General features: G+C 41.2%; 2 protein-coding genes across 3 annotated transcripts; one reads left to right on the top strand and one right to left on the bottom strand.

Moving 5' to 3' along the window:
- The first annotated feature begins 433 nt into the window (after positions 1 to 433).
- Positions 434 to 5,302, top strand: LOC107222601 (AFG3-like protein 2). Of its 2 annotated transcripts, none has more exons than XM_046731785.1 (14): positions 434 to 645; positions 997 to 1,126; positions 1,266 to 1,599; positions 1,692 to 1,785; positions 1,922 to 2,090; positions 2,227 to 2,365; positions 2,505 to 2,623; positions 2,797 to 3,072; positions 3,177 to 3,404; positions 3,492 to 3,718; positions 3,802 to 3,978; positions 4,117 to 4,335; positions 4,397 to 4,680; positions 5,068 to 5,302. In XM_046731785.1, the coding sequence occupies exons 1-14, from the start codon at positions 559 to 561 to the stop codon at positions 5,087 to 5,089; spliced, it is 2,505 nt and encodes an 834-aa protein (XP_046587741.1). In that variant the 5' UTR covers positions 434 to 558; the 3' UTR covers positions 5,090 to 5,302. The 2 variants fall into 2 exon arrangements, with proteins under 2 accessions (XP_046587741.1, XP_015517515.2); XM_015662029.2 differs by having other exon boundaries at positions 4,397 to 4,711.
- Positions 5,303 to 6,358: 1,056 nt separating this feature from the next.
- LOC107222582 (protein escargot-like) lies at positions 6,359 to 14,014 on the bottom strand. The gene is made up of 2 exons (XM_015662001.2): positions 11,802 to 14,014; positions 6,359 to 10,624 (listed from the first exon to the last, which is right to left on the bottom strand). Exons 1-2 carry the CDS (start codon positions 11,980 to 11,982, stop codon positions 9,294 to 9,296), a joined length of 1,512 nt encoding a protein of 503 aa, XP_015517487.2. The 5' UTR covers positions 11,983 to 14,014; the 3' UTR covers positions 6,359 to 9,293.
- Positions 14,015 to 14,606: the final 592 nt, after the last annotated feature.

The following is a 14,606-nucleotide window of genomic DNA, read 5'->3' as shown; positions in this document are numbered from 1 at the left end:
TGCCTCACCAGTAATTCTCTTACGCTTGGATACAAATTAAATCGTGTCCATGCGGAGTCAAAGTTTCGAAGCGGTAAACGGAAAACCGAGTTGAACTGAAGCACCGAGCAGTCGTATTCTATTAAATTGAAGAGCCAGCCTCATGAGGGATTTGGAAGTGAAAAAAACTGAATATCGAAGACATCGGATCATAAAGCGATCGCAGTGCATGGTTGGCTAGTATTCACTTACCAACGAAGGCTGCACATGATGCCAATTACCGACCGTTAACTGAAGAACTGACGAACACTGACGAACACACAGCCCAATTTGGCCATTAGCTTACAAAAGAACTAAGATGTCGCATAACTGATGTAACTTCGAATCCAATTGCGATCGTCAGAAGCATAGGGTGCTGGCAATATAGGAGTTTATAAAGTTGACGCGAGTATGTTTGTCTATGGAATAGCAGAATGAGTAAAATGGTGGTTAGCAGCCGGTGAAAAGGTTTCTGTGTAACAAGCTAAAATACATCGTTTCGTCACCTTTCCTATGTCAGTGAAACACTGTTAGACGAATATGGCAAATCAGCTACTATCGACGGCGAATAAATTGGAAAAGTTTATTCTCAAATCGGTGCTAAACGGTCGTCGCGATCACTTACAGGTGCGTAATAAACTGACATAACCTATGACATAACACGCTAATATTGTTTCCCACTGTGCACGATTGTTATATTACGTCTGTTTGATGTTCAATATTATTTTTCGATAATTTAAGATTCCCGTTTTTCCCTCCCTCATTTGTAAACGTATTAAAATTTTTCACAAAAATTGCACAACATTACCCAATGTGCTTCTTATACAAATAACATCACCAGTTCCACACTCGCTGTTAGCTAACGCGACTAAAATGTATTATGGTTAAAAAGCTCTGTTATTACTCCAACTTAGCTCAGCTTATTAACGCGATCTGTTCACGGTTCGCCAGACTCATTACTATTATTTATTATTACAGTTTTGGCAGAGGTTATCTGTACTGCAGTACGGTTCAAAAATACCTACTATCGAGCATGTTCAGCAACAGTGGCGACTATTCTGTGAGAAACCTCCAAAGGGATTTGAAAAGTTTTATAGAAGAAAGACTGGTAGCTATCACCTTCTTGTTTTTAACTTTGAATAAAATTTCCATCTTATTCTGGTTTTACAGTTACTCAGTTTCAACATTTATTTTTATGAAATGAGTTTAATCTCATATTTGGATAATGAGTGTGGGATTATGATCAGGTGGAACAAGCGAATCAGAGTTGAAGCCTGAAAAGGAAGCTCAAAAGAGCTCAGCGAAAGATGCGAAGGCCGCACAGAAATCACGCCCACCTCAAGAATCAAAACCGCCACCTCCGCCACCGAGCGGTGATCAAAAGCCACCCATCGGGTCACAATGGTCGTTTAAATTATTTGGGGAAAAATCACAGTCCGGATCCGGAGGAAAAATTCCACAGAGTTCGAATAAAGACCCGCTTATGATTTTCTGTGGGGTCGGGGCATTCCTTTTATTCGGATATTTTGCGTATTCGCAAATGGGATATAAAGAAATCACATGGCGAGATTTTCTCAACAGGTAATCGGTGGTTTATCTCTTTGGTTTATTCAATTTCAATCAATATGTTGCAGAGTAAACAACGATTATATACCTCTAATTCATCTTTACAGCTATATGTCCAAGGGTATAGTAGAAAAGCTCGAAGTTGTCAACAAGAAATGGGTTCGAGTTCAACTGCTGCCAGGTCACGGTGGAGATATGTTTGTATGTAACTGAAGTGACGTGTTATTTTCCTTTATCACTATAAATTTTACTTAATTACATCAGGAATGATTATTCGTGAGATCTAATTATATACTAAATTACATGAGATTCACACACATGCATTAATGCCTTCCAGCCTGCTCCCTGGTTTGCTATTGGAAGCGTGGATTCTTTTGAGCGAAACTTGGAAAATGCTCAAGTGGAATTGAATGTTGAACCTCAGAACTACATCCCTGTTTTATATAAGACTGAAATTGAATTTGGGAGTTTAGTCTTTAGTTTAATACCATCAATTTTAATTACACGTATGTACAATTATTTTATTCAATTAAGCCTGTTTCAACATCAGCTAGTTGTTAAGCATGTAGTATACATTATTTGAAAATCTTTCACCTGTACTTTGAATCTCTTTCTCTGACGAAATGTAATTTTTCAATTTAGTTTTCTTATTATACATGATGCGACGTACTGCTGATATGATGGGTGGCAGAGGAGGGCGCAAAGGGGGTGGATTATTTGGCGGTGTTATGGAATCAACTGCTAAGCTCATTAACTCCAGTGAAATTGGAGTACGTTTTAAGTGAGTACTTACTCTGTGTTTAATTTCGAACTTGGCAATTGTCCAAAATACTGAAAATTAAATGATCAATGTGAAAATAATCGTTGATCATCAAAAGTGCGTGAAGATTAAATAAAAAAGACTTATTCACATTCAACAGGGACGTAGCCGGATGCGAGGAAGCTAAGATTGAAATCATGGAATTTGTAAACTTTCTCAAAAATCCAAAACAGTATATGGATCTAGGAGCAAAGATACCGAAGGGGGCTATGCTTACAGGTCAATCTATTCAATTACTTATCCTGCTTCTTTTCCTACTTCTAAAGAAAAGTACCTTTAGTTATCTTACATGCAGGCAATACCTTTAACACAATTTCATCAATTGATTTTTTCATTCCCTTACTGCAATTGATTTCTTACCGGTCTCTGAAACTAATTATAGAACTTCACAGGTCCACCCGGAACTGGAAAAACATTGCTAGCTAAAGCGACGGCTGGAGAAGCCAATGTCCCTTTCATCACAGTCTCAGGTTCAGAGTTTTTGGAAATGTTTGTTGGAGTAGGTCCTTCCAGAGTGCGAGATATGTTCGCAATGGCACGGAAAAACGCACCTTGTATATTATTTATTGACGAAATAGATGCCGTTGGAAGAAAGAGGGGGTCAAGGAGTTTTGGAGGACATTCGGAGCAAGAGAATACGTTGAATCAATTGCTCGTAGAAATGGACGGTGAACTAACTTGAATTTATTATTATCTATGAGGCAAGAAAGTCTAGGTATGTTGCAGCCCGATAATTGGTTTATTAAAATTCGTTTTATTTCCGTAACAAAAGGGTTTAATACTACAACAAACGTAGTTGTATTAGCAGCCACAAACAGGGTCGACGTCCTGGACAAAGCTCTTATGCGTCCCGGAAGGTTCGACAGGCAAATATATGTCCCGGCTCCCGACATCAAGGGACGTGCTTCGATTTTCAAAGTGCATTTACAACCGCTAAAAACGGACCTTGACAAAGACCAGCTAGCCAGAAAAATGGCGTCACTTACTCCCGGATTTACTGGTTCGACGAAATACTTTTTCTTTGTCATAATTCTGAGCGAAAAATTAAACATTGGCGCTGTCCATTGACAAACTGCTTACCTTTCAGGGGCTGACATCGCCAATGTTTGTAACGAGGCTGCTTTAATAGCAGCTAGAGACATGAACACTAATATCCAGCTGAAGAACTTTGAACAAGCTATTGAGAGAGTTATCGCTGGTATGGAAAAGAAAACGAATGTCTTACAGCCCGAGGAAAAGAAAACTGTGGCCTATCACGAAGCTGGCCATGCTGTTGCAGGGTGGTTCTTGGAGCATGCAGATCCACTTCTGAAGGTACTTTTACTTCACGGCATTTTGCGTGATTTTAACCGTTGACTATCATCCAGTAAACTTGCACTCTTATCTCTTTTGGAAAGGTTTCTATCATCCCTCGTGGCAAAGGCTTAGGCTATGCCCAATACCTGCCAAGAGAGCAATACCTTTACAGCACACAGCAGCTCTTCGACCGAATGTGCATGACACTTGGAGGGCGCGTTTCCGAGGAGATATTTTTCTCTAAAATCACGACGGGTGCTCAAGACGATTTAAAGAAGGTATTACATTAATTCACGCGTAGAATGCCATTTTCCGGAGAAAATTGGACCGATTCTTGGCGAAGCGAGAATCACAAATGATCCCTGACTAATCTTCAGTCATGTAATTCTACTTGAAAAATTTCTCGCTCTCTACAGGTGACTCAAAGCGCTTACGCCCAAATAGCGCAGTGGGGAATGAACGAGAAAGTAGGTAACGTTAGCTTCGACTTGCCACAGCCTGGTGAAATGGTAATGGATAAACCGTACTCGGAAGGTACCGCGCAATTAATCGACTCTGAAGTCCGCACTTTGATCGCCAGCGCGCACAATCACACACGCGAACTACTGAACAAGCACAAAGAAGACGTTATCAAGGTAATTTTGAGGGAATCAGTGAAATAGAAATGTTCACGGTGCTCATCCTTGATCCTTTCAGGTTGCCGAACGTCTCCTGAAGCAAGAGATCCTCAGCCGAGATGACATGATCGATCTCCTCGGGCCGAGACCATTCCCGGAGAAATCAACCTACGAACAATTCGTCGAGGGAACGGGATCCTTCGAGGAAGACACAACTCTGCCCGAGGGACTTAAAGAGTGGAATCAGTCGAGGAGCGACTCGTCTGACCAAAAACCATCGGTTACCGAGGGCACCACAACGCCGCCATTACCCTCTTCAACTACCGCAGCAGAGACCCCCAAAGATCAACCTCAGCAACGATTGTAATTATTTCTCGAATTAGGTGATAGTCCGGTGTGTATCTCTTCGTACGCTGTATTATACTTAGAAATATATAATATACAAATTAAAATAAATAATTATTGTATTTTAATACGGAAAAAAAGAAACGATTAACACATTTACGATTTTTTGTTTGATTTCCTAATGTATGGAAATACCGCATGAAACGCGACGATGGAGACAATGTTTTGGCAACGCGTCATTTAATCAAATATTTACAGTTTTACAAATCTTTGTGCTAATAGTTGTTAGTTTATTCTACCACCGATTTATTTAAGGTAATGATGTTTGATAGAAAATTGAATGTTTCAATTCATGTACTCAATACGTGTATTTTAATTGGCAAATCTAACTTTTTTTAATTCAAGTTCTGAGCTGGGATCAGCGTAATGTTATATCGACGTTTCTACGTGCAATAATACGTACTACGTGCGCGAATCATTCTGCATCCGGCTGATTTTCCTTAAGACGAACGTGCAAGGAGATGAAACGAAGGACAGACGATGAACAGAAAATTGTTGTTTACGGTTTTTACCAAAAACATGCGTGTTGACTTGTCAAAAAAAGTACCAAATAATTGTAATTATATTGGACTTGATCGCATCTTCACCGAGTTTTCATTACACCCTCATATTTCATGCTATTCCTTGGTTGTAATTAAATTGTAGAGGTAATAAAATTTCGTTGATGAGGAATTGAAAATGTTGGGACCATTATTATAGTGTTTCTTCTTTTTTTGGTTTTCGGATGTAGAGAGTGCTCGGCAATTCTGAGATTTCGTTTAATGTTTCTTTAATTTGTTCCAATTATTACGTCCGATCACATTTGACAGCTAAAATAATTCTTTTTAAATCGCGAATTGAAATCAATTCAATACAGAGCACAAGTTTTGTCATACATACAAATTTGGCACCTATACTATACAGAAATTAATCATATTGACACATCCAACAATTCCTAGTCGACAATCCGGGAAAGAGATAAGAGGATAAAAAATGTAATTTTTTTTCATAATCTTTGCCGAGTTGTAAATGATAAGACTGGTCTTGAAAATACAATTCATCATTAAGAGCGTCTTCAGATTAAAACACCTGAAAAAATTCCGATCTAAATAAGTAAGTTCATAGAGAGAAAAATACAAAGAACAGAGGCCGTAGATTTCTGTCAGTGAAAACATTGAACAGATTTGCAAGCGGAAATGCAGGGTAGGACTGCAGATATTTGAGTGAAATTTGGTCCCGGATTGCTTGCGGAGAAATTGGTGAAAAGTCCGACATACTTGAGTATATGACGTATATGTATAATAATAATAGTATAAATGTGAAACGTGAACTCGGTTCCTTGTACGTTATTACAGTCCGCGTTTTATTTCATTTTGTTTTATTTATTTTTTGTTACTAAAGTGAAAATGAATCTTGAAATTCTACAAAACTATATTTACGATTTATTGAGTAAATATTTATATAATAATTTGCGAAATTACCACAACTTATGATTCTAATCACTATAATATAATATGATGATCAAATATTATACAATCACTAAATTATTGCTTTGTCGTACCTTGTATCACACTAATCTACACTCTATGTTTTATACATTATTATTAGCATTGTTTATTTATGTTTCTTTAGTTAGTAATTATTATTATCGTTATCGTTATTTTGTTTTTTTTTACTTTTATTTCAAATTTTTTTTTTTCAAGCAAAGCTTGGATAATTAAGTTTTTCCTATATCGTGGATGTGGACTATCTGTACGTATAGACGTTTTTTTTTTTTTTTTGTTTTTTTTTTTTGACAATACACACATTATATCGTCGATTTTGGTTCAGTTAATTTCAAAGGCCGCAGCTTTTCCTCGCATTGTATAATCGGTATAACGATATTATTCGGACAACAGTGAATTAATTATTACATAAATATATGGGCATGTAAGTAAAACAATGAAATAATCTCGATGTAATTACTGTCCGATTCTAGTGTACGTTTCATCAGTTCATTAGCGACGTAATTATAACAATGTATACTTTCATCCACCGGTGAAAAAACATTATTATCTGAAACTCAGCTCATACTCTCTATTTGATGTATATAATTTATATACATATAAATAGCAGAATCAACTTTAGTGTCCATTCGCTTATAAATAATGGTAATAATAATAATAGTAATAATAATAATAATGACAATAGTAACAAAATCGCTATCATATTGCACTAAACTAAAACAGATCAATCAAATTGTATCTGCGTTTAAGAATATCAGTTCTGCAGCTTGCTATTATTTATGAGATTATTAATTCATCGCCGTATATTATACGCCCAAGTATTATACGATTTCGTACGTGTGTGAAAATGATAAAATTTACTCTAAAACATCATTTTCATCGTTCTATTTTTCAATACGTGCCCACGATGGTACTCAATACCAATACAAGTACTCGAAAGTTTAATTCAAACTGATCAGTCAATATATCATAATAATAATAATAATACACGTAATATAAACTCCGTACAGATTCTAAGATAAAATATGACCAACATCGCAATTTTTACGATGTACACTATTATTATTATTATTATTATTATTACTACTAATGTTATTATTGATTTTATTTATTATTATTATTATTATTATTATTATTATTATTATTATTATTATTATTATTATTATTATTATTATTATTATTGTTATTATTATGCACTATCATCTAATATTGATAGTATTATTATTATTATTATCCTTTACCGTGATTCATCGTATGAACATATACATTCTATTATTATATAATAATTCTTGATTGACCATTTAGTTTAATTCGCTGTTGCACGTAGATATACGTCGTATTATGTAGGTGTGTACAATATATGGTATATTAATACGTAATATCGTATGTAAAAAACCGATGAAACTAAATTACAGATATTGTAACAAAGACTATCGTGCTATTAACGTGTTATTACGACTAGACATTAATACAGCCGGTTCATTATTCTTTTTTCCCTTTTCTCTTTTCTCAGTGATTCTTTTTTTTTCTTTCTGACTGTTCCATTCTCTTGACTTATCACAAATTGGACACAATATAATTATACAAACAAACATGTGTATAGTTATTACGAATAACACGTAACACACATCACGCATATCATAAGTATGTCTTCATGTTACACACACGTCGAGTTTTGGGTTTCATTTTGTTTGTCATTTATCATTGTAAAAATTAAACATAACAACAATCATACAAACATGATGCTATTGAAATACAGGCATAGCATAATTGCGCTTGACTAGACTCAGGGTCGTACAGACTAGACGAAAGTCGAATGTAAAAAAAATGTATCGAATAAATTGTGTAAAAAGAAAGCACAATATCCCGACTAGAATCATAAGTAAATCACTGTTCGACTAGAATCGTTTTTCACTCAGCTTTTATCGATTAAAGTACGTGTGCAATATAGTTAGAGTTTTATATCCGCAATCACTGCATTGCAAAACTAAATACAGTGCTAACGTGAAGCGAAATGTGGAACGAACATTGAAAGTATACTATTCCACGTTATACGATAGCGATAAATAACCAATCAAATGTTATTAGGTAAATATAATACATAGATAGATAGTAGACGTATCCAGCTACGATGGGGATACATACCTATTACATGACTATGACAAGAATAAACGGCGTTTGTGTCGCAGTAGTAGCGACTGTACTGTACAGGCGGTCTGACCGTACGATCCGCGTTCCCTTTGACTGTAAGTAGAAACACTCCGTACGTGGGCAGCCGACAAGTCGGCCGAGCTTGCGGAATGAAACCACTCGAGCCGTTTCGACTATCCTGCTTGCTAATTATAATTAATTGCTGGTGCGTCGCGAATTATTATTATTGATAATAATATTATTATTATTATTACTGTTATTACAGCAATCATTATTCGTGCATCGTGAGCTATTAACGAGTTGCATTTATTACGGTGCGGTGGCTGAATTCAGAATATAGTTTTTTTTACTTTTCTATGCGTCAATTTTAATATTAAGGATTACGCGTTTCGTAGTTTTGTCATCTTTTTTTTTTTCTTTGTTGATCAAATATTGCAGAGAGTGAAATAGAATAGTTGAGGTTTTGATTTTTCGTTTAGACACACTGCAAGAACGTTGAGGAAAAATTTAATAAAAAAAAAATCAAATTAAGTATAATAGGTTGCGGTTTTCTATAGTTTGTACGGCGTATAAGACGCGGTATTACTGTTCTGTTACCTAAACTCTATTACGTGTAGTAGATAATTGCAGTGTGATTCGGAAACAGCGTAGAGCTGAAGAAGAAGACTGCATGAAGTTTTGCTCTTTCAATAAGTCGACAAGCATTACATTACATACGTACACCGCTGTGCTTCTCAACCTTCTTGAATTCGCGACCCCTTTACAAGTAAAAAAAAAAATCTGGCTACCCCCTAGGTCCACAATAAAACTATGTCAGTGATTTCAAAAACGACGTATTTAATTTTCCTTTTATCGAGACTGTACCTAAAGACCTCCAATCCTTGCTTCTTCCTTTTACCTGGCTTGCGACCGGTTGAGAGGTTGAAGAAAACCGGTCTAGGGTGCGTCGGCGTCGTTGCTGCTGTCATCGCAGTTGTCGCGTTGACAGGCGGACTCGAGATGCTTGTTGAGATACGACTTGAGGGCGAATGACTTGCGGCACTTGGAGCACTCGTAGTTCTTGTCCGAGGAGTGGGTCTGCATGTGGGCCCTGAGGTTCGACCTGTCGGCGAAGGCCTTGCCGCAGTGAGCGCATCCGTAGGGTTTCTCGCCCGTGTGACTGCGCAGGTGTCCCTGGAGCAGCCAGGGCCTGGAGAACATTTTCCCGCACACGCCGCAGCTGTGGGCGAGCTTGTGGGTGAGGACGTGCATCGCGAGTGCCGGCATGCTGACGTAGGCCTTCCCGCAGTGGATGCACTTCTTTGCCGACTGAGAGTCGATGCTGCGGTGGGTCTGCTTGTGCCTCGAAAGGTTCGAGGAGGTCGCGTACTGCTTGCCGCACTCGCAGCAGACGTACCGTCCCACCCGGGGCGCCTCGGGCGGTTCCGCGGCTTCCGCGGCCTGGACTTCCGGGGGCGGCTTCGGCTGGGCGCCGCGTTTGTTCCTCGACCGTCCGTCGGCGACGAGGAGAGTGTCGTAGGTGTAGGCCGCGGCCTTGACCTCGGCCTGCTCGCCGATCGTCGTCTGGACCTCCTTGTCCCTCGTCGTCTGGGAGTTTGGATTGTTGTTCTCTATGTCGCTGCTGCACTCGGAGGCCGGTGGCGTCAACGGTGGCGCCTCTAGCGGCTCGGAGACGATCGCCGGTGCCGGGGGTTCGCTGTAGGCGAAGAGGATCTCCTGCACAGGCGACAGCGGGACGAAGACGCCCCCCACCGTCTGCTGGACGATCGTCGCCGGCTCGTAGACGATGCTCGCCGGCTGGGGGTGGTAGAGGTTCCCCGCCAGGTCGATCGCGTTCACCTGGTAAATCGAGGGCTCCGGATGGTAGACCGTCATCTCCTGGACGTCCGTTGCCGGGCTCTCGACGACCTCGTGAGGACCGATCACGACGCTCGGCGTCGGCAGCGGTGGCAGCGATCTCGAAAGCTCCAGGAGGTCGTGGGCGGCTTCCGTTTCGGCCGCCGATCTGTCCCTGAATATCGGCATCTCGTGATCGGAGGCGAGGAGGAGACGAGCCTCGACTCGCCTCTCGGTTGTCGTCGTTATCGTCGCCGTCGGCGTCGTCGTCGAGGGTATTCTCCGCTCCGGGGACGGTGGAACCGACGGCATCGGATCGTCGACCCGAGATTCCGAGGTATCGGAGCCGGATCTCGACGTCGTCGACGTTGACGTCGACGTCGCCGTCGCACCCGGCACCGCGTCATCCTCGACCGTCTCGACACCAGCACCTGAAAAAGAGGGGGAAAGGAAATGTATAATCCAGCATTGTGATGTAACTGGCGGCGGTTATTACGCGGGGGCTTCGTATATACTTGTTGTCGAGGCTTAACCGTCCCGTGAATTAATTAGTTGACGGCTCGAAGCTCAGCTCCCCGGTGTGCGGTATATAAGTACAACGACCCGGTGAAATGTACCTATCCTTCATTCTTGCGCCTAATTGTCGCCTAATTTCACCATTTTCAAGCTACTTGTATTTACACGTCCCGAGTATTCTTATAAAGTGGCAAGTATAGGTATACCTGTAAGATTCCATAATTTACTTCTCTAATTCTTGTAACTCAAGTTTAACCCAAACGCTCCATTTGAGGCAATTCTTCAAGCACCAAACACTTGTTGCCTTTCCGCGACGATATTCGCGCGGAATACTTTAATCGGAATATGGAATTTCGATTCACCAACACACGGGTCTGTTTCAAAGGAATTGGCTGGTTTTTCACTATGTTATCGTACACATTCTTTCGGTCAAACGTTCTCACGGACACAAGTCCTAAAAATCAGTAGATTCCGAGATACAGACTTCGGACAGTGGGGTGTATGGATTTTTTGATATCCATGGATTGCGCGATCTTTACGAATTGCAAAGCTTCAAGGGGGACTTGAAATCAAATTTATCGATCAAAAACTGCACAGCCGATTCGCAGAGACTCCGCAGACGCGTGAAAAACAGGACAAGTCGATTATTGCAAGAGTCGGAGCGTCTCGTTCTTCATGCGAAATCCGACGTTGCACCTCCTTCCGGTAAATTAGCGAGTTCGCGGATGGAATCAATCACAGCTTCCTGCCTATTTTTGAGAATCAACCGTGCAGTTTTTCGAGTGACCCGTTTGATTTCAAGTCCCCTTGAAGCTTTGTAATTAATGAAAATCACGTAATCCACAGATATCAAAAAATCTGGACTCCTTTCTTCCGAACCCTGTATCTCGGAAACTAGTGATTTTTGGGACTTGTTTCCGTAAGAACTTTTCATCGGGACACGTTCTACAACGTACTGAAAATCCGTAAGAATTCTGCGGGTTCTTTTCACACGGAAGCTGACTAACTTTTGATATCCCACGTTTTTGCAACGTGGTGTGTATTAGCGCCCTTTTCATAGATCGGCTGGATCGGTGTCGTGTCATAACTCACCTCGTAGAACATCGTTCGTCGTGGCGGCCGGTTGTGCGGATTCGAATGACGGCACGGAGATTTTCACAGGCAGCGCGGGTGACGGTGGCGTTCTGCTTCGGCCCCAAGATTCGAAGCTCCTTACCGCGCTGCTCATGTACTTGTTGCACAACGCCTTCTTCACCATGTAACATCGCGGCATCTTGCGGTATGTCTTTTTCCAGCCACGGGATAATAACTCGAAGCTCGTACAGCGTCTGCTTCCCTATCGTTTTATTGTTAGTATATTTTAGTATCTTCTTCGGAATTGGTCCAACGTGTGTCGTTCAAGTGCCTTCGTTTCCTTATTCGCTTTATTTTCTTTCAATTTTATTACTTTTTTTCTCCCTCTCTATAAATTGTTAACATTATTTTCTTTTTCTCTCTCGTTTCTGTTTCTTTCTAAGTAGGATTAAGTCTATATTATCGTTGCACAACTCGAGGACGATATATTAGTGTAATAATTAATACCTTTTATACTTATTATTGACGAGCCTGTATTAAATCATCATGCTCTCAGCTATTGGCTTTATTAGTTATTACAGTATACGTAAATATCGGTTACTAGTTTATAGTTTTAAATCCTGGCTCTTTTTTTCATTTTCCATCTTTCACTTCATTTCCCTCCTTCTATATATATATATAATATATCATTTACATATTTTTGTGTATATGTATATTTATATATATATTTATATATTTATATGTATTTATGATGTATAAATGCAGTAAAGTTGCGGGGTAGTTGTTTGGTTACCTTGTTTCAGTATTGCTTTCGTTGTATTTACGGGTGGATGTTTTACAATAATAATGATGACAATAATAATACAGTAACAATAATCACCGATATGAATTGCACGAAAAAATTGTATAATGAGCAATGATAGATATTGTTATAACAATAACGATAACAACAACAACAACAACAATAATAATAATAATAATAATAATGGTAATAATCGTATTGATATAACGTTAAAGTCTTGACGTCTCTCTCATCTGCACTGTTTTCAGGTGCGTGATTTCAATCGTTATGTATATATTTATATATATATATATGTATATATATATATATAATAAATACGTGGCACTCTGATCGACAAGGTTTGGTATGTCTATAATACAATAACGATGTATAATAGAAAGAAGAAACGGAAATTAGAAGGAGTAAAAGGAAAGAAGAGTAGGAAAATAAATAAATAAAAATAAAATAATAAACCGAGGCCCGAACAGCAGCCAAAGCCTGTATCCCGTCTTTCAGGAGAGCTTGTGCAGGCGGTCAAGCGTATTATATTACCCGATCGTTGTGCCGGCTGATCCGTAATTCATCGGGCGTGTATTTCGTTCGAAATTTGATAGATTTTCACTCGATATCTGCATTATCGGTGAAGAAGTGTAATCAGGTATCGCGACGAGTTGCAAGTACGTTGGTATAATTATTGGTCGTTTAATCGACGAGATTATTACGAAAGTAGCAATATAACTGGCAGCGAGAATTGCGCGTTGCAAGTATTTCCCGTTTTCGATCTTCCTCTTCCTCCTCCTCAGCCTTTCGTTCCTCGCAAATTACGGGCGGCTGGCTACGCCTGGAACAGCGGTGCAGGCAGAAGGAGCAACAAGTTGGACAACAGGTCGGCGGCGCGTGTGGTCGATAACTCAGCCCTCGTCGTATAGCTGCAGAGCGGCGCGGCGTTGCGACGCAAGACGAGGCGAGGCGGTTCCAACAACCAACGGCAACCACCACCACCAACCACCACCAACCACCACCACCACCACAACCACCGACGGCACCACCGCCCTCGAATGGGAAAATTCTGCCCGCTCTTAGGGGCACGTCGCGCAACGATACGATCACAATTTTTCCAAACAGGCCGAATCACTCCGTTACAAAACGAGGTTAAACCCCGTACAGCCTGGCTGCCACCGATCGGGATCCTCTACTCAGCACCGCCCCGTCGTAGGGTTTGAGTATAAACAATCCGAGCAACGTTAATATCCTGCCGGTACGATCGGAGCCGCCGAGCCGATTCGCGGAACTCCCGTAAACGGGTTGTTCCCCGATCCGTCACACCTCGCAGGTCAGGACTTCACCCAGTAGTCCGGGTTGCCCCGGGTAAGGTAAGAATACCACCTGTAGGTGAAGCAACAATTGTCCGCTGTGTGCGGAGGGTAGCCCGACTACATGGCTTGTCCGGGTGTGGCTGGGGTGCAACTGTCGCCTCGCGGTGCCCCCGCGCCCTAGCCGAGGCGCCTGCGTCCTCGGCGTCGAAACGCTCGGCACCGGCGTCGCTCCCTCCCCCACCGCCCGCTCCTCATCGATTTTTCACCCCCGCGCGAGACGGCCGGTAGCGAGAACGGAATGGGGCGACCGAGGGAGGGGCGCGAGGGGGGGGAGACGGCGCAGGGGGAGCCCGACCAACACCTGTTACCGCAGAGACGGTCGCCGCGCGGACCAAGGTGGTAGGCGCGGGGGGCGGGCGGGGTGGGGTCGAGGGGTTGCGGATCGATACCGTGACACGGAACGAAGCGGCGACGCTAGCGCCGCGATCGACTAGGAGGGGAGGTAAGTCTGGTCGCGTGTTCCGGACGCACACCAACTTGTGCGATGGTTGAACGTGTAAGAGGTATAACATTTTCTGCGTAACATGTTATATATATATAATACATATACCTATGTATTTATATATATAGTATGTATTAAAACGTGCCGCACGCCCGTCGCTAGGCAACGACAAAACACGGTCGAGCTTTTCCCGTCCGTTTCTACATATCTGCCGCATCATGCGC

Source organism: Neodiprion lecontei, chromosome 2, assembly GCF_021901455.1.
Source record: "Neodiprion lecontei isolate iyNeoLeco1 chromosome 2, iyNeoLeco1.1, whole genome shotgun sequence".
NCBI classification, from domain to species: domain Eukaryota; kingdom Metazoa; phylum Arthropoda; class Insecta; order Hymenoptera; family Diprionidae; genus Neodiprion; species Neodiprion lecontei.
This window is presented reverse-complemented; position numbering and strand designations above follow the sequence as displayed.

Coding starts and splice junctions, on each gene's coding strand:
- LOC107222601 (XM_046731785.1), top strand. CDS start 559: ATGGCAAATCAGCTACTATCGACGGCGAATAAATTGGAAAAGTTTATT. Junction 1,786..1,921: donor GTCACGGTGGAGATATGTTT/GTATGTAACTGA, acceptor AATGCCTTCCAG/CCTGCTCCCTGGTTTGCTAT. Junction 2,091..2,226: donor ACCATCAATTTTAATTACAC/GTATGTACAATT, acceptor TTTTCAATTTAG/TTTTCTTATTATACATGATG.
- LOC107222582 (XM_015662001.2), bottom strand. CDS start 11,982: ATGCCGCGATGTTACATGGTGAAGAAGGCGTTGTGCAACAAGTACATG. Junction 10,625..11,801: donor GACGAACGATGTTCTACGAG/GTGAGTTATGAC, acceptor CCTCTTTTTCAG/GTGCTGGTGTCGAGACGGTC.